Genomic DNA, 25,180 nt, shown 5'->3' with positions numbered 1-25,180 from the left:
AACCAATTGGTTCACTCATGACTTTGAAAGCATTTTTTCAGTAACCATAGGGCCCAAGATGTTAGATTTTTTCATTTTATATTATAAATATGGAAGAGCACTTTCTGTAAAAATTTAATGAAACTTTTTAAAACTTATTTTTAGTCCTTATTGGGGATTTGAACTTGTGATCGCTGGAACACTCATAGAATATAGTGCAATACTATAGTACTGCAGTATACTGCGTCCTGACAGGCAGTCTATCAAGCCATGTCAGAGGTATGGATTCATAGACAATTAGCCGTGGAGGCCTTCAGAAGCCAAATAGAGGCCATGGCAGCCAAATAGATTCTCTGTCAAGATGTGCTATAATGTAACACTATGGTATTATATTATACTGTATGAGTGATAAAATAAATCGCAAGCATAAATCCCCTGTGGGGACTTAAAGGTGTTGTCCCGCGGCAGCAAGTGGGGTTATACACTTCTGTATGGCCATATTAATGCACTTTGTAATGTACTTTGTGCATTAATTATGAGCCATACAGAAGTTATAAGAAGTTTTTCACTTAACTGCTCCGTTGCTAGCGTCCTCGCTTCCATGGAGCCCGTCTAATTTTCGGCGTCTAATGGCCAAATTAGACGCACTTACGCTGTCCGGGTCTTCTTCTTTTCTCAATGGGGCCACTCGTGCAGGATCCGGGCTCCGTGTAGCTCCGCCCCGTCACGTGCCGATTCCAGCCAATCAGGAGGCTGGAATCGGCAATGGACCGCACAGTAGCCCTGCGGTCCACCGAGGGAGAAGATCCCGGCGGCCATCTTCAGCAGGTAAGTAAGAAGTCACCGGAGCGCGGGGATTCAGGTAAGCGCTGTCCGGTGTTCTTGTTTAACCCCTGCATCGGGGTTGTCTCGCACCGAACGGGGAAGGGTTGAAAAAAAATACATATATTAGAAAAAAATAAAGGTGGTAAAAAATTTTTTTACGCCCCTTCTTTTCCTATATATTTATACATAAAAATACTCTAAATAAAAAGCATATTTAGTATCGCTGCATCCATAAATGTCTGATCTATCACAGTAACAGTACTTATCCCACATGGTGAAAATCATCAGCAAAGAAAAAAAATACGCATCAGAATTGCGATTCTTTTTTTAGTCACCGTGTCTCCAAGAAAAAAAATGTGATGAAAAACCCGTATGTACTCCAAAACTGTACCAATATAAATTACAGGTCATCTTGATGAAAAATGAGCTCCTCACAGCTATATTAATGAAGATAAAGTTATGGCAGCAGAACATTTATATATATATATGCCTGGCTGTGGGGTACTTATCGCAACAGGACATACACTTACATCCTGTGGATAGCGCGAGATCAGCAGAGATCCTGTGCTATCCGACAGCGGGAGCCAGCTGTCACCGATAGCCAACCTCCCACTGCAACAGCGGGGATACATCGGGACACCACATCTATGTAGATCGCAGCATGTGAAGGGCTCACAGAGGGACGTCATTGGACCCCCGCAAAGTAATCCCACACCACCCTCATGTCTATTTATAAGTGCGTCTGCCATGAGGAGGAACTAGAGGCACATACTGCAGAGGGTTGGCAGGGCCAGGCAGCGACCCTCTTTGAAAGGGGGGTGGGGGGGGGGCGATCGCCCACAATGCTGTTGAGAATTGGTAATAGATTGAAGTTCGATCTTCATTCCAATCCTGTGCCACCTCCGTCAGGAGCTGCAAACGTGGGCATAAAGGGGACTCCGTTGCCAGCCCAGCACTTCTACACATCTCCACAATGCAGCAATACTCAGTGTGAGAAATATGTGAGCGGGCCCTGGGTCAGCCTCTGTCCCAGTAAACACCTTGTGTGGCCAAGGTGCTGCGAGTGACATAGCAATGGGGACTCCATGTGTCCACACACTACTCATTCTGTTTGGGTGTCGGATACCTCATCAACAACGCAAGGGGTAGAGATGAGCGAACGTACTCGTCCGAGCTTGATACTCGTTCGAGTATTAGCGTGTTCGAGATGCTCGTTACTCGTGACGAGTACCACGCGATGTTCGGGTTACTTTCACTTTCATCTCTGAGACGTTAGCGCGCTTTTCTGGCCAATAGAAAGACAGGGAAGGCATTACAACTTCCCCCTGCGACGTTCAAGCCCTATACCACCCCCCTGCTGTGAGTGGCTGGCGAGATCAGGTGTCACCCGAGTATAAAAATCGGCCCCTCCCGCGGCTCGCCACAGATTTGTTCTGACATAGAGGAGGGAAAGTGCTGTTGGTGCCGGAGCTGCTATAGCGAGAGCGTTAGGAGTATTTTAGGCTTCAAGAACCCCAGCGGTCCTTCTTAGGGCCACATCTAACCGTGTGCAGTACTGTGGAGGCTGCTTTCTGCAGTGTTGCACTTTTTTTTTTTTTGGTATATCGGCCGTGCAGAGCATTGCGCCCTGCAGTAATACTCCAGGGCCAGAAGCGCTTAGGCAGGGACAGAAGACATATTGATTGAATATAGGCAGTGGGCCTTTGCAAAAAAATTTGGGGAAAAAAATCTATTTGGGCTGCCTGTGACTGTCCTCAGTGTTCTGGGTCTCTGCTGGGTGTAGTACCTCTCCAAATTCATACGCAGCCAGCTGAGTGTTACAGCAGGCTTGCGCAAAATTATTTTCTGGTGTTCCATAAGCGAAGTCAGCCTCCAACCACAGGCCAATAGGCGGCACATTTAATTACAGCGTTCTCTTTCTGCATTACTGGTAATACAGCATGCTGAGGGGTAGGGGTAGGCCTAGAGGACGTGGACGCGGCCGAGGACGCGGAGGCCCAAGTCAGGGTGTGGGCACAGGCCGAGCTCCTGATCCAGGTGTATCGCAGCCAACTGCTGCGGGATTAGGAGAGAGGCACGTTTCTGGCGTCCCCACATTCATCGCACAATTAATGGGTCCACGCGGTAGACCTTTATTAGAAAATGAGCAGTGTGAGCTGGTCCTGTCGTGAATGGCAGAAAGTGCATCCAGCAGTCTATCGTCCACCCACAGTTCTGCGCCGTCCACTGCTGCAACTCAGAATCCCCTGACTGCTGCTCCTCCTTCCTCCCAGCCTCCTCACTCCATTACAATGACACATTCTGAGGAGCGGGCAGACTCCCAGGAACTGTTCTCGGGCCCCTGCTCAGATTGGGCAGCAGTGGTTCCTCTCCCACCAGAGGAGTTTATCGTGACTGATGCCCAACCATTGGAAAGTTCCCGGGGTCCGGGGGATGAGGCTGGGGACTTCCGGCAACTGTCTCAAGACCTTTCAGTGGGTGAGGAGGACGATGACGTTGAGACACAGTTGTCTATCAGTGAGGTAGTAGTAAGGGCAGTAAGTCCGAGGGAGGAGCGCACAGAGGATTTGGAGGAAGAGCAACAGGACAATGAGGTGACTGACCCCACCTGGTTTGCTACGCCTACTAAGGACAGGTCTTCAGAGGGGGAGGCAAGGGCAGCAGCAGGGCAGGTTGCAAGAGGCAGTGCGGTGTCCAGGGGTAGAGGCAGGGACAGACCGAATAATCCACCAACTGTTTCCCAAAGCACCCCCTCGTGTCATGCCACCCTGCAGAGGCCGAGGTGCTCTAAGGTCTGGCAGTTTTTCACTGAGAGTGCAGACGACCGACGAACAGTGGTGTGCAACCTTTGTCGCACCAAGATCAGCCGGGGAGCCACCACCACCAGCCTCACCACCACCAGCATGTGCAGACATATGATGGCCGTTCACCACCTCCGGTTTGCACCGCTGCCTCTCCCCCTGTGCCCCAACCTGCCATTGAGATCCAACCCCCCTCTCAGGGCACAGGCACTACCGTCTCCTGGCCTGCACCCACACCCTCACCTCCGCTGTCCTCGGCCCCATCCAGCAATGTCTGTCAGCGCACCGTCCAGCCGTCGCTAGCGCAAGAGTTTGAGCACAAGCGCAAGTACGCCGCCACGCACCCGCACGCTCAAGCGTTAAACGTGCACATAGCCAAATTTATCAGCCTGGAGATGCTGCCGTATAGGGTTGTGGAAGCGGAGTCTTTCAAAAGTATGATGGCGGCGGCGGCCCCGCGCTACTCAGTTCCCAGTCGCCACTACTTTTCCCGATGTGCTGTCCCAGCCCTGCACGACCACGTCTCCCGCAACATTGTACGCGCCCTCACCAATGCGGTTACTGCCAAGGTCCACTTAACAACAGACACGTGGACAAGCACAGGCGGGTAGGGCCACTATATCTCCCTGACGGCACATTGGGTGAATTTAGTGGAGGCTGGGACCGAGTCAGAGCCTGGGACCGCTCACGTCCTACCCACCCCCAGAATTGCGTGCCCCAGCTCGGTGGTGGTATCTGCGGCGGTGTATGCTTCCTCCACTAAAGCACCCTCCTCCTCCTCCAACGCAACCTCTGTCTCGCAATCAAGATGTGTCAGCAGCAGCAGCACGTCGCCAGCAGTTGGTGTCGCGCGGCGTGGCAGCACAGCGGTGGGCAAACGTCAGCAGGCCGTGCTGAAACTACTCAGCTTAGGAGATAAGAGGCACACGGCCCACGAACTGCTGCAGGGTCTGACAGAGCAGACCGACCGCTGGCTTGCGCCGCTGAGCCTCCAACCGGGCATGGTCGTGTGTGACAACGGCCGTAACCTAGTGGTGGCTCTGCAGCCTCACGCACGTGCCATGCCTGGGCCACGTCTTTAATTTGGTGGTTCAGCACTTTCTGAAAAGCTACCCACGCTTGTCAGACCTGCTCGGAAAGGTGTGCCGGCTCTGCGCACATTTCCGCAAGTCCCACACGGACGCTGCCACCCTGCGCACCCTGCAACATCGGTTTAATCTGCCAGTGCACCGACTGCTGTGCAACGTGCCCACACGGTGGAACTCTACGCTCCACATGTTGGCCAGGCTCTATGAGCAGCGTAGAGCTATAGTGGAATACCAACTCCAACATGGGCGGCGCAGTGGGAGTCAGCCTCCTCAATTCTTTACAGAAGAGTGGGCCTGGTTGGCAGACATCTGCCAGGTCCTTGGAAACTTTGAGGAGTCTACCCAGATGGTGAGCGGCGATGCTGCAATCATTAGCATCACCATTCCTCTGCTATGCCTCTTGAGAAGTTCCCTCAATGCATAAAGGCAGACGCTTTGCGCTCGGAAACAGAGCCGGGGGAAGACAGTACGTCGCTGGATAGTCAGAGCACCCTCCTGTCTATATCTCAGCGCGTTGAGGAGGAAGAGGAGGAGGGGGAGGAGGATGAGGAGGAGGGGGAAGAGACAGCTTGGCCCACTGCTGAGGGTACACATGCTGCTTGCCTGTCATCCTTTCAGCGTGTATGGCCTGAGGAGGAGGAGGAGGAGGAGGAGGAGGAGGATCCTGAAAGTGATCTTCCTAGTGAGGACAGCCATGTGTTGCGTACAGGTACCCTGGCACACATGGCTGACTTCATGTTAGGAAGCCTTTCTCGTGACCCTCACGTTACACGCATTTTGGCCACTACGGATTACTGGGTATACACACTGCTCGACCCACGGTATAAGGAGAACCTTTCCACTCTCATACCCGAAGAGGAAAGGGGTTCGAGAGTGATGCTATACCACAGGACCCTGGCGGACAAACTGATGGTAAAATTCCTATCCGACAGTGCTAGTGGCTGAAGGCGCAGTTCCGAGGGCCAGGTAGCAGGGGAGGCACGGAGATCAGGCAGCATGTACAGCACAGGCAGGGGAACACTCTCTAAGGCCCTTGACAACTTTATGGCTCCCCAGCAAGACTGTGTCACCGCTCCCCAGTCAAGGCTGAGTCGGCGGGAGCACTGTAAAAGGATGGTGAGGGAGTACGTAGCCGATCGCACGACCGTCCTCCGTGACGCCTCTGCCCCCTACAACTACTGGGTATCGAAGCTGGACACATGGCCTGAATTCTCACTGTACAGACAGACTTGCGTAGGGTGCAAAGTGCAGATGGTTTACCCCTTGCTAGAGATGAGCGAGCACCAAAATGCTCGGGTGCTCGTTACTCGAGATGAACTTTTCGCGATGCTCGAGGGTTCGTTTCGAGTAACGAACCCCATTGAAGTCAATGGGCGACCCGAGCATTTTTGTATATCGCCGATGCTCGCTAAGGTTTTCATTTGTGAAAATCTAGGCAATTCAAGAAAGTGATGGGAACGACACAGCAACGGATAGGGCAGGCAAGGGGCTACATGTTGGGCTGCATCTCAAGTTCCCAGGTCTCACTATTAAGCCACAATAGCGGCAAGAGTGCCCCCCCCCCTCCCAACAACTTTTACTTCTGAAAAGCCCTCATTAGCAATGCATACCTTAGCTAAGCACCACACTACCTCCAACAAAACACAATCACTGCCTGCATGACACTCCGCTGCCACTTCTCCTGGGTTACATGCTGCCCAACCCCCCCCCCCACGACCCAGTGTCCACAGCGCACACCAAACTGTCCCTGCCCAGCCTTCATCTGCACTCATGCTACGCCACCCTCATGTCTATTTATAAGTGCGTCTGCCAGAGGAAAAGCAGGCACACACTGCAGAGGGTTGGCACGGCTAGGCAGTGACCCTCTTTAAAAAGGGCGGGGCGATAGTCCACAATGCTGTACAGAAGCAATGAGAAATCCAATCCTGTGCCACCTCCATCTGGAGCTGCACACGTGGGCATAGCACTGGGGAACCTATGTGCCACACACTATTCATTCTGTCAAGGTGTCTGCATGCCCCAGTCAGACCGGGGTTTTTTATAAATAGTCACAGGCAGGTACAACTCCGCAATGGGAATTCCGTGTGCACCCACAGCATGGGTGGCTCCCTGGAACCCACCGGCTGTACATAAATGTATCCCATTGCAGTGCCCGGGACAGTAGAGCTAACTTCAGATTAAATGCAGGTGGGCTTCGGCCCACACTGCATGCCCCAACCTGACCGGGCTTTTTAATTCATAGACACAGGCAGGTACAACTCCCTATTGTGAAGTCCCTGTGGACCGACAGCATGGGTGGGTGCCAGGAAGCCACCGGCGGTACATAAATATATCCCATTGCAGTGCCCAACACAGCTGAGGTAATGTCGTGCTTAATGCAAGTGGGCTTCGGCCCACACTGCATGCCCCAGTCAGACTGGGGTTCTTTAGAAGTGGACACATGCAGTTACAACTCCCTGTGGACCCACAGCATGGGTGGCTCCCTGGAACCCACCGGCGGTACATAAATATATCCCATTGCAGTGCCCAACACAGCTGATGTAACGTCAGCTGTAATGCAGGTGGGCTAAAAATTAATTTGATTACACTGCAGGCGAGGGCCCCCAAAAATTGGTGTACCAACAGTACTAATGTACCTGAGAAAAATTGCCCATGCCCAACCAAGAGGGCAGGTGAAACCCATTAATCGCTTTGGTTAATGTGGCTTAATTGGTAACTAGGCCAGGAGGCAGCCCAGTTAAAATAAAAATTGGTTGAGGTGAAAGTTTCAATGCTTTAATGAGCATTGAAACGTAAAAAAATTGTTTACAAAAATTATATGACTTGGCCTTGTGGGCCTAAGAAAAATTGCCCGTTCGGCGTGATTATGTGAGGTTTCAGGAGGAGGAGCAGGAGGAGGAGGAATATTATACACAGATTGATGAAGCAAAAAGGTCCCCGTTTTTGATGGGGATAGAGAACGATGCTTCCATCCGCGGGTGCAGCCTACGTATTACTTAGGTGCTGTCCACTGGTGGAGAAGAGAAGTCTGGGGAAATCCAGGCTTTGTTCATCTTTATGAGTGTAAGCATGTCGGCACTGGCAGTTGACAGGCGGGTCGGCTTGTCCGTGATGATTCCCCCAGCTGCACTAAACACCCTCTCTGACAAGACGCTAGCGGCAGGGCAAGCCAGCACCTCCAGGGCATACAGCGCAAGTTCGTGCCATGTGTCCAGCTTTGACACCCAATAGTTGTATGGAGCTGAGGCATCACGGAGGATTGCGGTACGATCGGCTATGTACTCCCTCACTATCTTTTTACAGTGCTCCCTCCGACTCAGCCTTGACTGGGGAGTGGTGACGCAGTCTTGCTGGGGAGACATAAAGCTGGCAAAGGCCTTGGAGAGTGTTCCCCTGCCTGTGCTGAACATGCTGCCTGATCTCTGCGCCTCCCCTGCTACTTGGCCCTCGGAACTACGCCTTCTGCCGCTAGCGCTGTCAGATGGGAAGTTTGCCATCAGTTTGTCCCCCAGGTCTCTGTGGTATTGCATCACTCTCGAACCCCTTTCCTCTTCGGGAATGAGAGTGGAAAGGTTCTCCTTATACCATGGGTTGAGAAGGGTGTACACCCAGTAATCCGTGGTGGCTAGAATGTGTCTAACGTGAGGGTCACGAGAAAGCCAGCCTAGCATTAAGTCAGCTGTCCTCACTAGGAAGATCACTTTCAGGATCCTCCCCCTTCTCCTCCTCATCCACAGGCCATACACGTTGAACAGATGGGAGGCAAGCAGCATGGGTACCCTCTGCAGTGGGCCCAGCCGTCTCTTCCCCCTCCTCCTCCTGCTCCTCCCCCTCCTCTTCCTCCTCCTCCTCCAAAACGCGCTGAGATATAGACATGAGGGTGCTTTGACTATCAAGCGACATAATCTCTTCCACCGTCTCCCGTTCCGACCACAAAGCGTCAGCCTTTATGCTTCGCAGCAAACTTCTCAGCAGGCATAGCAGAGGAATGGTGACGCTAATGATTGCAGCATCGCCGCTCACCATCTGGGTGGACTCCTCAAAGTTTCCGAGGACCTGGCAGATGTCTGCCATCCAGGCCCACTCCTCGGTAAAGAATTGGGGAGGCTGACTCCCACTACACCGCCCATGTTGGAGTTGGTATTCCACTATTGCTCTACGCTGGTCATACAGCCTGGCCAACATGTGGAGCAAAGAATTCCACCGTGTGGGCACGTTGCACCGCAGCTGGGGCTCTGGCAGATTATACCGATGTTGCAGTGACCTCAGGGTGGCAGCATCCGTGGTGGACTTGCGGAATAGTGTGCAGACATGGCGTACCTTCCCGAACAGGTCTGACAAGTGCGGGTAGTTTTTCAGAACCCGCTGAACCACTAGATTGAAGACGTGGGCCAGGCATAGCACGTGTGTGAGGCTGCCGAGCTGCAGAGCCGCCCCCAGGTTACGGCCGTTGTCACACATGACCATGCCCAGTTGGAGGCTCTGCGGCGAAAGCCAGAGGTCGGTTTGCTCAGTCAGACCCTGCAACAGCTCGGGGGCCATGTGCCTCTTGTCACCTAGGCTGAGTAGTTTCAGCACGGCCTGCTGACGCTTGCCCACCGCTGTGCTGCCGCACCACACCGATTGCTGGCGACGTGCTGCTCACATTTCTTAATTGAGAGGTAGAGGTTGCGTTGGAGGAGGAGGGGGAAGGGCTTAGAGGAGGTGGGATAGACCGCCGCAGATACCAGAACCGAGAAAGGACCCGCAATTCTGGGTGTGGGTAGGACGTGTGCGGTCCCAGGCTCTGACTCGGTCCCAGCCTCCACCAAATTCCTCCAATGTGCCATCAGGGAGATATAGCGGCCCTGCCCGCCAGTACTTGTCCACGTGTCCGTGGTTAAGTGGACCTTCCCAGTAACCATGCTCGTGAGGGCATGATTGATGTTGCGAGAGACGTGCTGGTGCTGGGACGGCACACTGGGAAAAATAGTGGCGACTGTGGACGGAGTAGCGTGGGACCGCTGCTGCCTTCATGTTTTTGAAAGCCTCCGTTTCCACAAGCTTGTACGACAGCATCTCCAGGCTGATCAATTTGACAATGTGCACGTTTAAAGCTTGGGCGTGCGGATGTGCGGTCGCGTATTTGCGCTTGCGCTAGCGACAGCTGGATGCTGCGCTGTGAGACATTGCTGGATGGGGCCGAGGGCAGCGGAGGTGAGGGTGTGGGTGCAGCCGGGAGGCGCTCGTGCTTGTGTCCTGAGAGGAGGGTTGGATCTGAGTGGCAGGTTGGGGCACAGGGGGAGAGGCAGTGGTGCGACCCGGAGTTAGTGAACGGCCTTCGTCCCAACTTGTGGGGTGCTTGGCCATCATATGCCTGCGCATGCTGGTGGTGGTGAGGCTGGCACTGGTGGCTCCCCGGCTGATCTTGGCGCGACACAGGTTGCACACCACTGTTAGTCGGTCGTCCGTGCTCTCACTGAAAAACAACCACACCTTTGAAGACCTAGGCCTCTGCAGGGGGGCTTGGCGCGAGGGGGTGCTTTGGGAAACAGTTGGGGGAGTCTTCGCTCTGGCCCTGCCTCTACCCTTGGCCACTCCACTGCCTCTTCCAAGCTGTCCTGCTGCTGCACTTGCCTCCCCCTCTGAAGACCTCTCCTCAGTTGGCTTAGCGAACCAGGTGGGGTCAGTCACCTCATCGTCCAGCGGCCCTTCCTCCAAATCCTCTGTGCGCTCCTCCCTCAGACTTACTGCCCTTACTACTACCTCACAGATAGACAACTGTGTCTCATCATCATCGGCCTCCTCACCCTCTACAAAAGCTCTTGAGATAGTTGCCGGAAGTCCCCAGCATCATCACCCAGACCCCGGGAACTTTCCAAAGGTTGGGCATCGGTCACGACAAACTCCTCAGGTGAGAGAGGAACCATTTTTTCCCAATCTGGGCAGAGGCCCGAGAACAGTTCCTGGGAGTCTGCCTGCTCCTCAGAATGTGTCATTTTCATGGAGTGAGGAGGCTGGGAGGAAGGAGGAGCAGCAGCGAGAGGATTCAGAGTTGCAGCAGTGGACGGCGTAGAAGACTGGGTGGTCGACACATTGCTGGATGCATTTTCTGCCATCCACGACAGGACCTGCTCACACTGCTCTGTTTGTAATAAAGGTCTACCACGTGGACCCAAAAATTGTGATTTGAAGCTGGGGACCCCAGAAACTTGCCTCTCTCCTAGTCACTTGATCTCGCCAGCCACTCACTGCATGGGGGTGGGATAGGACTGGCACGTCACAGGAGGAAGTTGTAATGCCTTCCCTGCATGTCTATTGGCCAGAAAATGGCGCTAAACATGCAGAGAAGGAAATGGAATTGACTTGAGTATCGCGTGGTGCTCGTCTCGAGTAACGAGCATCTCGACCACCCTAATACTCGAGCGAGCATCAAGCTCGGACGAGTACGTTCGCTCATCTGTATTAGTTACTCCTTTTGACTTGTCAATGCAGGAGCCATTACTCAGTGCTTCAGTCCCCACGGCAAATGAGATAGGCACACGGCTGTGCACAAGCAGAAACAAGAGGGAGCTGCAGCCTCTCGCTAACAAGTCCTCCTACATCGACTACATCTCTGTTCTCTCTCCTGGCTACTCTGAACTCTGTCCCCAAACTTCTCCTTATCTCCCACAATACCACACTCAACAACTAGTTAGAATGAGACAGTTTTGCCACAGCAAAGTTTGTTAGCATTTGCACAGAACAGGAACCAAAACAAGTACACACAAATATACACAAGACAGTTTACACAAAACGGGCATGCATCTAGTCTATAGACACCCCAACTCTGGGCCACTACACTCACCTATGTGGAAGGCACTGAACCAATTTGGTTATGGATCCATCCTTGCAGATCACCTATACCCATACATGCTGATTGTCTTCCCTGGAGCAGATGAGATCTTCCAGCAAGACAATTCAACATGTCAGCTGCTAGAAATGTCCGACAGTAGTTGGAAGAGCATGACAAAGACTTCCAAGTACTTCCCTGGCGCCCTAATTCACCAGATTTGAACCCAATTGAGCCTCTATGAGACCTCGATCATTGTGTTCACTCTATAGACCCTCCAGCAACTGTGGGATGCAGTCAGCATGGCTCCAGATACCCAACACCACCTACCTCCACCTTACTGAGTCTCTCCCAGCATGTCTAGCTGCTGTCTGTGCGGCACACCGTGGTTACTCTGGATACTAGCTGGTGGTCATAATAATGTGACTCAGCTCTGTATAAAACCCCTCTGTACATAATGACCTTGTTGTCTGTTTGAACGCATTATATATGACTCTGCTGCATGTAATTACTCATTGCCTCATGTTTAATGTGATTTTTATATTTTGTCTCCTCAGTATCAGCTGGTTGAGCTCCAGGTAAGTTATTATCAGTTGAGTCTTGGCTATGTCATCACACATAACACACAGGCGACATAGAGGGAGCCACACTCAGGAGATCATACAATAGAGGGGGGGGGGGAGACTGAGAGACATAGACTTCATCGATTCTTTCCTTGATAGTTCTAGGCTCCGCCCCCACTGTACACAGAAGGCAAGATTTATTGTGTATGATTTTTCTTTGTTGGACACCATGTTGCATTATTTGCACCAAGTTTATCACTGTGCTGCATCTCTATGTCTAGACATTTTGAGTCTATTTTATGCTTCCCAATTACTGGATTGTATTTATGGCTAATCTTACGACTTTTTAAAGATTCACCGTTCTTAAATATGTCTAGAAAAACTTACACCACGCAAACCATGTCCCTTGTTCTCGCCGCCGCAGTGCAGAACAGCTAAAAGTTGCACATTATTAAGAAAAAAACCACAAATGTCAAACCGGTGACTTTTCTGAGTTAAGAAAATTGGTGCACAGCCCTTGATAAATTTGCCCTATAGAGTCTTGGGTTTACAGGCAGCTGATTGGGTGTGATTGGGTGTTGGTGTTTGTGTCTGCCAGGTGGTTCAGGCTGTGCTAGGATATACTGCTCTGAGAGAGGCAGACAGCGCTGCTCCTGGGCTGAGAGTTGTCTCAGTGAACTGCAGGGGGGGTAGTTTTATAATCTTGGTAGGGGGCAGTTGTTCCATCTAAACCCCTCAATATTTTATTTGTTCTATCATTACTACTGATCTACAGGATCCCCAGAAAAACCGTTTGGCCCAATGGAAAAATGTCAGCGATGATTCGGGGATTACAGACATCTCATATCAGCTGTCCCCTGATGCAGCGCTAGGAAAGTACACTGTAAAGGCTGATGATGAACAGATGGTGTTTTCTGTGGACAAATACGGTAAGTACACGTGGATCACAAACGAAGCAGAGCTGATTGTGTCTGACGGTGGGGCTGAACTATTTGCGTTTCGTCATAATCCTTTAACCCCCTTAGTGACCAAGCTTTCTTTTGTTTTTCTATTTTCGTTTTTTCCTTCTTCCTTTTAAAAAGTCGTAACTCCTTTATTTATCCACCGACGTTGCTGTTTGAAAGCTTGTATTTTGCGGGACGAGTTGTATTTTTAAATGCTGCTATGTAATGTACTGAAAAACTTATTAAAAATTCTAAGTGGAGAGAAATGGAAAAGAAATGAAATTCCGCCATTTTCTATGGCGCACAAACTGCAACAAAAACAACATGATAACTTTATTCTATGGGTCAGTGCGATTACTACGATAAATTTATATAGGGTTTTTTTGCTGTAGTATTTGGGGTTTTTTTTTAAAGAGATTCCATGTTTTGTAATTCTTTTCTGCCGCCATCTACGCACAATGGATTTTTTATTTTTCCATCAACACAGTTGTACCAGGGCTCATTTTTTGCGGGACGTCCTGTAGTTTGCTTTGGTACTATTTTGGAATACATGCGACTTTCTGATTGCTTTTTTTTTTGGAGACATGGTAACAAAAAAAGCACATTTGTAGCGTTCTTTCTTTTTTTTCTGACGATGTTACTTTGATAGATCAGACGTTTACGAACATAGCGATACTAAATATGTATTTTTGTTTTATTATTTAGATTCTTTTATTAGAAATATGGCAATCCGTGACTCATCAGAGCTGTTGCCACCGGGTGTCGGCTGCAAGAAACAGTTGGCATCTGTGATGTATGGAGGGAGATCGCTGTGAGATCTCTCTTCCTACAGGCCCCAACGCCACAGGCCGTCAAAAGGCGTTAAGAGGTTAATGCCAAATAATGTAGTAAATGTGACCGATAGTCCAATGTAACACCACAGACAACACAGTAGATCTTTTCATTATAAAAGTTTAAAAAAAACATAAACATAAAGGTATATTAACAAAGGATGACAAAATAACAGGTAAATTGCCAAAATACAACAGCCATAAACAGAAATACGAGTAAATATTTACAAAATATCACAGAACAAGAGAAGAAAGAAAACTGGCCCGCTGCATCCCCATTCAAAGTTAGGGAAGTCACCTCTGCCTCCCCATTGGAGACGGACCATATTCCTCCTGGACCCCCTGCCCAGCTGTAGGAAGAGACCATGCCTCTTCTCCACGCTTCTGCTCTTGGAAGGCCCCTGTACTAAACCTAGCTATCCAAACAGTGACCAACCTCTCTCCTTTTTTTAAGACCGACAGGAAAAGATGATGTGACCTGGGGTTCCGGAAGCAAGGAGATGAATGTCACCCCTTTACCCTGGTGGCAACACTCATATAGGTCCTAGGAGTTGCCACTACCGAGTGGGGAAAAGGTGAACTAGGGCCCACACTCCTCCCCAAATCACCAGACACAACACCAAGCACTCCTGCCCCACCTTCCTCACTCAATACTCTTGTGCTCTCACTACTTTTCCCCTTACTTCCTCCAGATACTCCTCCTCCAGCAGACATGCCAACATTTAATACTGCATTATTTAGATTTACCACCCCCATACCCATACACCACATCTCCTTCATACATACCATTCCATATCACGCTCCTCCCTTTATCCCATTGACACAACTCCATGTTTTTTATATTATCACTCTCATCATTCTCTTTTTTCTCTGCAACCAGACCAATAAAAGCTCTCCTTTTGGGAGGGGGAGTAAGAGGCATACCCAGTACCCAGTGTAACCCTGTCGAATGAATTCCAGCGGGAAATTTCACAAATACCCTGATGGGAAACAGACCAACAGAACAGCCTTCAGCCCCACTCCCTGTCACCATATTTACAGCTTCACTAGCCCCAATGCCAAACAACCCCCCACATCTGCCATCTTTGCAATGTGTCCATCTGGCACCAGGTAACCCACTTTCTTTGGGCCCAGCACCTAAATCTAGGTGTCCCCCTCACACCTTTTCCTCCACCTTCCTGAAACACTTGGGATCACCTGATGCTGGGCAACAGCACTTCCCTAGGCCCACGTCAGGGCCCTTCTGGGGGGTTCCCGATCCTGAGTAACCTCCTACTTTTTCCACAACCCTTCCTGTGCTCTGAACCCACATTAGCGGGGTCCAGGCTGGGACATCAAAGGGGGCTATCCAGGCAGCTACCTCCTTTCCCCGGTTTAGAGACTTGCCCAGGGAGGTTGACGTATTGTAATACACTTGGGTGATCTTTTCAAAACCTTTTTTCTTAATTTTAGCCCTTGATTCCTATTTAGGGAGGGTATTCACAAAGCAGAGACCTTCCAGGCCTTCAGAAAAATCTAGGTGCTTTATGTATGCCATTAGTTTTCCTACCAGGCTGCTGTCCTCACCCTCTTCCCTAGAGGAGTCTGAACTTGAAATGACAGTAACATGCCTGGCTGGAACTCACTGCAAAGTGACCACCCGCTTTCCACTGTCTGCAATTCTCTAGCAAAGGCCTGCTCTACATTGGACATTGAGTCCTTCATATCATCACATGCCTCAGCCAGACCCTCTTGCAACCCTTCAAACTGGTCATCATTCCCCAGATTTTCCACAAAGGGATCTGCGCCCTTAAATATGGTCATCCTTCTGTCAACCATGGTGAGGATCTTTAACTTTATTTCTTAGATGTCCTGGTTGTATTGTGTCCTCCTTGTCCCACCTGAATTGTTGGCAAGGGACATGGCTGCCTGTAACTCCTCCTGGAGCCTCTTGATGGCGCCACTGGCCTCACAGTACTCCTGGGTTCTTGCAGTGATACTGGAAGCAAAGCTGCTTACATACTCCAGGGGCTACACTGTCCCCGCGTCTTCCCCATAAGCACTTGGCCTGGCTTCAGGAGATCCATTACTGGAACTGCTGGCAGCTAAGGCACCGGAGGTCCGCTCTCCCTCACTCTGATTAGCCTGATGGCCACCTTGGGTGGTCTCCAGGAGACACATCACTGTGTCTATAGCTTGATTTCCTGAGTCTCTCCAGGGTAGCCGGTTGCAATACATCCCCACCCTCTTCCGGCTTGCCCCAAAGAGTGGGGGTAGTAGGCCTCCCTCTAACCATAGTCCAGGACCTTACTTTCCCCTGAGTAAGAGAAAACAATTGTCCCAGGCCTTGTAAGTAACAGAGAGATGCTTGAAGTTGCAATCAACCAATAGCTGAACCACACATGCCCAAAGGAAGTCAGACGGTGGATACAGCAGCTCAGCAGTCTTATGTGCCACCACAGATAACCCACAGTAATAAGTCTCTGAGTACAGATAATGTAGTGGATGTGTCCTGCAGTCCTATGTAACACCACAGATAACCCACAGTAATAAGTCTCTGAGTACAGATAATGTAGTGGATGTGTCCTGCAGTCCTATGTAACACCACAGATAACACACAGTGAAATCTCTCTGAGAACAAATAATGTAGTGGATGGTTACCACAGTCTTTTGTACTCTTCTGCTTGGTGTTTTCAATTTAACTTCCTTCTTTTCTTCCCTCAGTCCTTCCTAAGTTTGATACACATATTGATTGTCCATCTTCCCTCTCCATCATGGATCAGAAAGTCTCCGTGTCTGTGTCGGGCCTGTAAGTTATACATTTTGAATTCCAGTCCATAAAATGTCATTTCTCCAGATCCGTCTTTTCTTGCTACCCTCCTTCTGTGTATTTCCTTATGTTCCCCCAGACTGTTCTCTGTGTTGGGTCTTCAGGACTCATCATTGTCCTCAGCTGTTATATTAATGGTTGTCCTTTTCCCTCTTCCCTCTCATCTATGTTATAGATACACATACGGAGAAAGAGTGCCGGGAAACGCGACCATTAAAATCTGTCAAAAGAAGAGATGGTGGGAGTATTCGTGGAGTTCAGAGGAGAAAGAAGACAGCAAGAAAGGAGACCTCTGTCATACCCATGCTGCCACGGTAAGGGAGCCAAAAAATGAGCCGCTCTACTGTAATGGTTGGTTGGTACCTGTCCAGTGGCAGGTTAGGTGATAGTGATGATAGATGGGGCGACACTTTTTACAAATTAATTTTTCCTAAACGTAACCCACATTTTACTCTCTTAAAGCGACAGTACTCTATCTACTGCAACCCAAAATAACCATCTCACACCGATACATACATCACCTTCACTTCCTCTTGGCAGCCTCAAGGCAAATGACGTTTCCCATGACTATGCGGCATCTCTTGACTGCAACATAAGGCCTTATGCACACGGCCATGACGGGCGCCGCAAGCGGAATACCACAGCGGAGTCTGTCAGGACGGCTGCCAGAGACCCCATACTTACCTCCGAATCCGCCTGACGTCCCGCATGATGCTCCCGCACGCATGCGCAGTAGAGCGCATGACACGCCGGCAGTGTCATGAGACACGCGGCCACGTCACATGACATGCCCACCGCGTCAAATGATGCGGCCAGCGGTAGGCGGGGGAAGCGTTTTCACGCTATCTTCCGCTGTGCTACACAGCGTAAGATAGCGTGAAAGACGGCTTCCATTGAGTGCATTGGAAGCCGTCCACGCGTGCGCCCGTGGCAAATAGAACATGCCGCGGGTGAGTACGGAAGAATTCACGGGGCAGAATTCCGCATAGGAATTCCACACCGTGAGCATTGCACTATTAGGTTCAATGGAACCTAATAGCTGTGGGGCAACGCGGCGGAATTAGCCCTAACTGTTACATCTGGGGTTATTGGCTGGCTGAAATGTATCAACCCAGCTGGTAATTAAGTTGAAAGGCCGGTGTGGGTTTCTATTTTAAATTAATGGGCAGTAAAATATAATTGGTGGCTTAGATCATCTCCAGCCATGCAGGAACCCCACAGCATCTAGTATATCACTCAGCTTCTTTTTATCCCATTTAGCCGATGCTGCAGTAATCAATGGTTATGACCCCTGACTCTTCTCACTGCTATTGAAAGCACTATTACTATTGGGGGCATTGTTACTATTAGGGGCACTGTTACTACTGGTGACACTATTACTATTGGGGCCACAGGGGTTACTATTACTGTTGGGGCCGCTACTGGGGGCACAGCAGGTAGAGAGAGTCCCAGTGGTTTGGCTGGTAATATATTTGGCACCACTATTCCAGGGATCTCTGATAGTCTACTAAGGGGGAAAGCATGCAGAGCTTCCCAGTTACACTACAATGATGAGAGCCAAAGACAAAGGCCAGGTAGAATACATAAGAGCTTGACTGCTATTGGTAACCTCTTGGGTCACCAGAACATTAGGTAGAGAAGGGTCCTTCCTTAGGCGTGTCTAGCCTGTCAGCTGATAATCCTGGGGGGCACCAAGAAAATGCCCATTTTTCCCGTAACTGTAAGGGCATGAGCAAAGAGCTGCAATTAAAGGAAAAAACTGAGTTCTAGTTGTCAGGATCACATGACTAATGTTGCAGTGCTTCCATAAATACCGAATCTCAGAAATCATTGCTGTTGATCGATCCAGATCAGTCAGTGCAGAGGATGGACTCTGAGGCCCTGACATCATTCCTTCTCTCCACAGATCGACAGCTCTGGGAAGCTACAGTTAGTGGTGGAATTATCACATTTTGACCTGCGAAGTATATACTACGCAGGAGAACTTGAGGTGGAGGCATCCGTGGAGGAGGAAGGGACAGGTAATAAGTTACTATTGATGATCACAGGGTGCATGCCCCAAGTAATCCTACAACTTTTTGTATTTTATGTACTCCCTTATGACACAAGGTGCCTCTCATGTGTCCTGGCAGCCGAAGGCCTTGTGAAGTTTTGCATGGCTGCCATGAATGTTTGCCTATTAAACCCTGCCTATGGCACAATTTAATAGGTTGCCCGCAGAAGTAGAATACATTATATTGCAATACTGAAGTGCTATATGATATGGTTTAAGAGATCAAATGATCACAACTTCAAGTCTACAGTGAAGGCTGAAAAAGATGTAAAAATAAGTAAAAATGTTTTAGTTTTTTTAATTATTACAGAAAATAATATTAAACTTTTAACCCCACATTTCATATATTTATAAAAAAAATATAGAAAAAAAACAAACATACTATATTTGCTAACACTGAGTCTGTAAAATTCTGATTTATTAAACCACATTATTTATCCAACACGGTCAACGCCATCAGAAAGAAATATATATAGCACCTGAATTGTCCTTTTTTGGTCACCCCCATCTACATGAAAACATGTAATAAGCGATCAAATAGTCATATGAACCCCAAAATAGGACCAGTAGAAATTACTGCTCATCTGGCAAAAAAAATACAAGCCTTCGCACATCCGCACCAACTGAAAACTAAAAAAGGTTTTTGCGGTCAAGAGATTGTAGCAATGATGTTTTTTAAAGATATTTCAATTTTTTAAGTAGTACAACAAAAAAAAAACAATATAAGTTTAGCATTACCATAATTGTGCTAACCCATAGAATATAGTTATTGTGTCACTTGAACTTCAGTGTATACGCCATTAAAACAGGAACCCCCACAAGAGATGGTGAAATTGCATTTTTTCCCCATTTGACTCCACTTAGAATTTTTCTTAAATTGTTCATTAGATTATACGGCACGTTAAATGGTACCATTAAGAAATACAAGTTATCCTGCAAAAACCAAGCCCTTAGGGCTTATTCCTATGAGCGTATATTGTCCCCACCCCACCCCTTATCCACCCCTTGTCCGCAGCTGGACCCTCCCACTCCCATTGCAAACAGCCGGAGGGGAGGAGAGAGGCAGAGAGTCAGCGAGCGGGAGCGAAGACAGCTTAGATGGTAGCGTACATCGTCCGGCAGTGAAAATGTCAGCCAATATACGCTCATGGGAATAAGCCCTTAGTCAAATACATCAATGGAAAACCAAAAAAGTTATGTATTTTTTGAAAGTGGGGAGTATAAACAATAATGAAATAACAAAAAACGGTTGTTTTATCAAAAGGCTAAGTCAAGATTCTTGGCTTTGAACTAAGAGCAAAAGCTTGTTTTTAGCCCTGAAGCTACAGCTGGCTGTGTGAGAAGAGAGCAGGAATACTGAATTTATGGCTATGACTTCAGCCTGGGTGCAGAGCAGAGTGAGGAGGGGCAGCAGAAAACGACCGGTGATTCTTTCCCGTCTGTCATGGAATTATTATTATTTATTATCATTTCCCTTATCAATCAGAGAGCATATTTACTCTCTGATGGTTACATATCGGGTCTATTTCATTCCCAGGAAAGGAGTAAGAAGCGAAGTACTTGCTAATCCAATCACTCCTCTAGGCTTTTAACCCTGCAGATGCTGCATTCGCTGCTGACTGCTGCATCTAAGTGTTTGTGTAGGAAAGGAAAAAATAAAAGCTTAAAAGTTTTTTCCTTTACGAAATGCTTTGAAGGGAACCGGTCATCACATTTTACAATGCAATCCACCAAAATGGGACGTTTAGATGGAGTGATTATTGTACAAAAAAATCATTCAAATGAGTGAAAGTAAATGGATCGTTCAGTCTAAATGCCAGACAACAACTGAATGACGAGAATCGTTCCCTTTCCGTTGGCTGCATGGTTTCTGCAGGCATAAAAATCATCGCTGGTTGTTTAAATGAGCCAACAATGCATTTCCCTGTCTAAACAGGCTGCACAAGAGTGAATGAGAGCGCTGACATCACTCGATAACTCAAAAGAGAATCAGCTCATCTAAAGGGACCCTAAGGCCTCCCTCACACTGGAGTTTGCAAAAACGCTGTATTTTTGAATGCTGCATTTACTGATGCTACATTTGCTGCGGTTTCAGCAGCGTTGTCATGCATTTTTGACAATGTTTTGGCTGCGTTTTCAGCACAGCTGAAAATGAAGCCAAGGAGGCTGAATGCCAGAACTGAGCTAACTGCATACCATGTTTCCCCAAAAATATGACCCTATCATATTAATTCTTGCCCAAAAAGAGACACGGGCTCTTATTTTCAGGGAATGTCTTATGCTCACCTAGCAGGCGCCGTCCGAGTCCGTCCCGCTGTTTTCTGGCATTCCTGCAGGCTACTGTGCACTTGTGAGCACAGATAGAGCATCTCTTTCTGTTAACGGGGTTTGAAAACCCTGTCTCCAGCAAGAAATTGCTCTAATTGGTTCTCAAGCGTCGTAGCTCAGCCAATCAGAGCCAACACTCGATGCACCAATCAAAACCATTCATTGCTAAGTGAGTATTGCTTTTTTCACATAGTGTAGTTAGGGCTCAGCAACCTGCGTTTAACACTTTCAAAAACCCAGTACCAGGTTGTACCGCATTATCAGGCAGTGCTGACAAGGCTGCCTATTCATTTCAATGGGCGATGCACAGCGTTTAATAATGCTGAAACGCCCCAAAAAAGAACAGACATCACTTCAAAAATGCTGCGTTTTAATGCTTGTCTGAGAAGCCCCATTGAAGCGAGGGAGGCCCAAACCTTTTAACAGAGCTGCTAATGAGATTTCCTTATGACTCTTTGCTTTTGCAATCTGCTATTGAAGTTTTCCTGCACTGTATTCTAATGAGCTGAAGAGTCCGATCTTTGCCCCCATGGCGCCCCGGGCACGCTCCTATTCTGGATTGGCATGCATACTGATTATTCTTCTAAGCAGGCATCATAGCAAACCCTGCCCAGGTCTGCGCACCTCGGCTCTCCTCTACTAGCTGCAACCTCTGCACCTTTGTTAATACTCGAATCCTTGGTAAGGCCTCTCCCCCACAGGCATTTTTTTTTTTAAACTCGTTTTATTGACAAGTTAATAACATATCAAATACAGAAAAAGAAAAAGAAACATTGTGCAGTACATAGTCTTACATGTAATATAAGCCAATCGGGCTTGTACATTGTGGTTTGCATCTTATCTGGTGTGTTTTCCCGGCCCGGAGTAGAGGGGGAGGCGACAAGCATGTAGTATAATACAGTGTCGTAGGAGGGATAGGAAAGTGGTGAAAGGTACGGGTAATGGGGGGTTCATGGAGAAAGGTATAGCCGTGTTAGAGCCCATTTTAGAGCATAGACCTATTGTGTTGCTTATCTTAGGCACATAAGTATATACTTGCATCAAGACCTGAATATCGACTGGGCAAGATACAGTACGAAGCCGGGGCCATCAAGGTGTTTTATTTTAGAGGGAGAAAGGAAGCGCATAGTTATATTCCGGGCGGCTGACCGTGCGCGGGGCCGAGTCCCCCCGCCCCACCACCATTCCCCGAGGGTTTTTACTATCGTCTTTGTAGCGCTGATATTGCTGATGAAAGCGGCTGCGGAGGAAACAAGGTCAGTGAAGAGGCACACCACTGGCCCCACACCTTTTGGAATTTATCCGGGCACTTACGGGCTTTGTATACTATATTGTTGTAGGGTATGATTGAATTTGTGGTTCTCTTCCACATTGCCACGGTCGGGCCCCTCTGGTCCATCCATCTCATCGCGATGACCTTTCTGGCCATGAACAGTACCTCCCTTAGGAATATTCTGTGATAATGTTGCCACTGCTCCTCGTCGAGGATACCAAAAAGGCAAATTTCTGGGGTGGCAGGGATTGGGATTTCAAGGACCGTGGATAACAGATCTATGACTTCGTCCCAATATGATCGGATCCGCGGGCAGTCCCAGATCATATGCCAAAAATCAGCGTATGTGCAGGTGCATCTAATACAATGTGTGGATGGAGTTCTGCCCATTTTATGTAGTCTCACCGGGGTGAGGTAACATTGATGAACTATATAGAGTTGGGTCAGTTTATTATTTGCTGAGGGGGAGACGGACAACGGTGATTCCAGTACCTCTTGGAACGTCTCTTCCGTCAGCGTTGGGATCAGAGACTTCCACTTAATCAAAGCGGGAGGGATTTCCCTTGTGGCTTTTGAAGTTGTTAGATGGGAATATAATGTCGAGATAAGTCCGCGGGGCCCTTGTGATCTTAATATTCCAATCAGTGGGTAATAGGATATAATGCTACTCGTGGGTGGGAATTGCGTCTGGAGCGCATGCCGGATCTGTAGGTATTTGTAGAAGTGAGATCGAGGTATTTGGTATTGGGCCTGGAGTTGCTCAAAGGATAGCAGGATATTAGAATTATATAGGTCTCCTAGATGAGCTTTTCCATGCTGTTCCCATACCTCTAGGTCGGTTAGCAGTCGCAGCTCACCCAGCCCAGGGTTCCTCCACAGCGGCATGTCTGCGGCTATGTCCGAGAATCCACTCACCTCCCTTGCCTGGCGCCAGACCCGCATGGCCAGTCTGTGAATAGGCAGTGTTTTGCCCCTCACCGTGGCGGGGAGCTCTAGCAGCGGCCAGAGGCTAGAAGTGTTCAAAGCCTGGGCCAGATGGGCCTCCGAATTGGGCAGTGGGCCGTTTTTCAGCCAGCATTTTAAGTGTATCAATTGGCCGGCTAGGTAGTATAGTAATAGGTCTGGGAGTGCCGACCCGGCTTCGTCTTTCGGTCTCTGTAGCGTGGAGAGTTTAAGTTTTGGACGGGAATTGCCCCATATGAAGGAGGTCATGAGGGAGTTCATCATCCGGAAGAATCTAGTCGGGACTGGAACGGAGATGTGCTGCAAGATGTATAGGCACTTCGGTAAGACTATCATTTTAATCAAGTTAATGCGGCCTGCGACCGACAGGGGTAGTGATCCCCATACTTTGAATTTAGATCTATATAAGTCTATTAGTGGATAGACATTCAGGTCTAGGGCTCTAGCAGTTGTATTGGTGATCTGGACTCCCAGGTATTTGAATTCTCTGGAGAGACGTAATCCACATAGTGAGTCCATAGATTGTAGAGGGTTCTGTGTGGAAACTAACATTAAGGCGGATTTTGACCAGTTTATCTGTAAGCCTGAGAAGGATCCAAACGTGTTAATAACGTCTATGGCATGAGGCAGGGTAGTTGTTGGGTCTGCCATAAAGAGCATGAGGTCGTCGGCGTATAACGCCACGCGATCCTCCCGATTTCCGATTTGAATCCCGTGGTATAAAGGGCTTGCACGGAGCATAAGGGCCAGCGGTTCCATGGCCAGGGCGAAGAGAAGCGGGGAGAGGGGGCACCCCTGTCTAGTCCCTCTGTACAGGGGAAAATACGTAGAACAGGTGCCGTTCACGGAGATTGCTGCCAATGGTGTTTTGTAGATTATGGAGATCCATTGGATAAAGCGGTCCCCGAACCCGAATCTCCTCAACACCTGGAGCAGGAAGGGCCACTCTATGGAATCGAAGGCCTTGGCTGCATCTAGTGAAGCCAGGGCCCAGTCCGTTTTATCTGTTGCTCCGATTTGCGTTATTACCTGTACCCTTCGCAGGTTTTCTCTTGTGGATTTGCCCGGCATAAATCCGGTTTGGTCTGGATGTATCAGGTCTAGAATGACGCTATTGAGGCGTCGGGCCAGCATTTTTGTCAGGAGTTTATAGTCCGAGTTAAGGAGGGATATGGGCCTATATGAGCCACATTCCAAGGCGTCTTTTCCTGGTTTTAGGATGAGTACGATTGTAGCCTCATAGAAGGATGGGGGTAGCGTTTTGTTGTTATAAGCAGCATTATAGGTCTCGAGTAGCGTGGGCAGGAGTATTTCTTGGTATTTTGCGAAAACCTCTACTGGTAGGCCATCTGGGCCTGGGGCTTTACCATTGGACATCTCCTGAAGAGCCTCCGAAAGTTCAGTTAGAGTGAATGGGGCATCTATTAGGGTCTGTTGGTCCTGGGAGAGTGTGGGGAAATTAAGGTTAGACAGGAAATTTATTAGTTCTTGTTGTGTGGCATGGAATCCAGTGGCGTACAGGTCTCTATAGAAGCGTTGAAATCTTGTTCCTATTAAGTCTTTTTGGTGGAGTATCTCTCCTGTTTCCGACGCGATACGGAGTATCGACGGCGATGCCGAATTTTGATGCACCAGAGTGGCCAATAGGCTACTGGACTGATTGCCGAGTTCATAAAAGCGCTGTTTTACGAAGAAGGAGGCTCTACGAGCCTTCTCTTGTAGGTGGGTTAAGTATTGCCTGCCCTGTCTTAGCCACTGCTCTCTGCGTTCGTCGGTTGGGTCTGCAATGTAGTCTGCCTCTAGGCGTTCATATTGAGCCGCCATCTCACGTTCCAGCCTAGAAGACTCCCTTTTAATATATGAGATAGATGATTTTAGAGCGCCTCGTAAGAAGGCCTTTAATGTCTCCCACA

At 48.9% G+C, this 25,180-nt stretch overlaps 2 protein-coding genes across 2 annotated transcripts in view; both read left to right on the top strand.

The window, feature by feature from the left end:
* LOC136626392 (pregnancy zone protein-like) overlaps positions 1-25,180 on the top strand; it is a 600,260-nt gene that overhangs the window by 125,915 nt on the left and 449,165 nt on the right. The gene's annotated exons all lie outside the window — the stretch shown is intronic.
* Positions 1-25,180, top strand: part of LOC136626788 (alpha-2-macroglobulin-like protein 1) — a 199,997-nt gene that overhangs the window by 25,111 nt on the left and 149,706 nt on the right. The window contains exons 5-9 of the mRNA XM_066601793.1: positions 12,062-12,082; positions 12,843-12,996; positions 16,545-16,629; positions 16,826-16,964; positions 18,557-18,671. Coding sequence (XP_066457890.1) covers positions 12,062-12,082; positions 12,843-12,996; positions 16,545-16,629; positions 16,826-16,964; positions 18,557-18,671 — 514 coding nt within the window. The remainder of the gene's footprint in view (positions 1-12,061; positions 12,083-12,842; positions 12,997-16,544; positions 16,630-16,825; positions 16,965-18,556; positions 18,672-25,180) is intronic.

The sequence above is a fragment of the Eleutherodactylus coqui genome, chromosome 4, assembly GCF_035609145.1.
Source record: "Eleutherodactylus coqui strain aEleCoq1 chromosome 4, aEleCoq1.hap1, whole genome shotgun sequence".
Taxonomy (NCBI): domain Eukaryota; kingdom Metazoa; phylum Chordata; class Amphibia; order Anura; family Eleutherodactylidae; genus Eleutherodactylus; species Eleutherodactylus coqui.
Note: the sequence above shows the minus strand (reverse complement) of the source record. Positions and strands in the feature narration are given on the sequence as shown.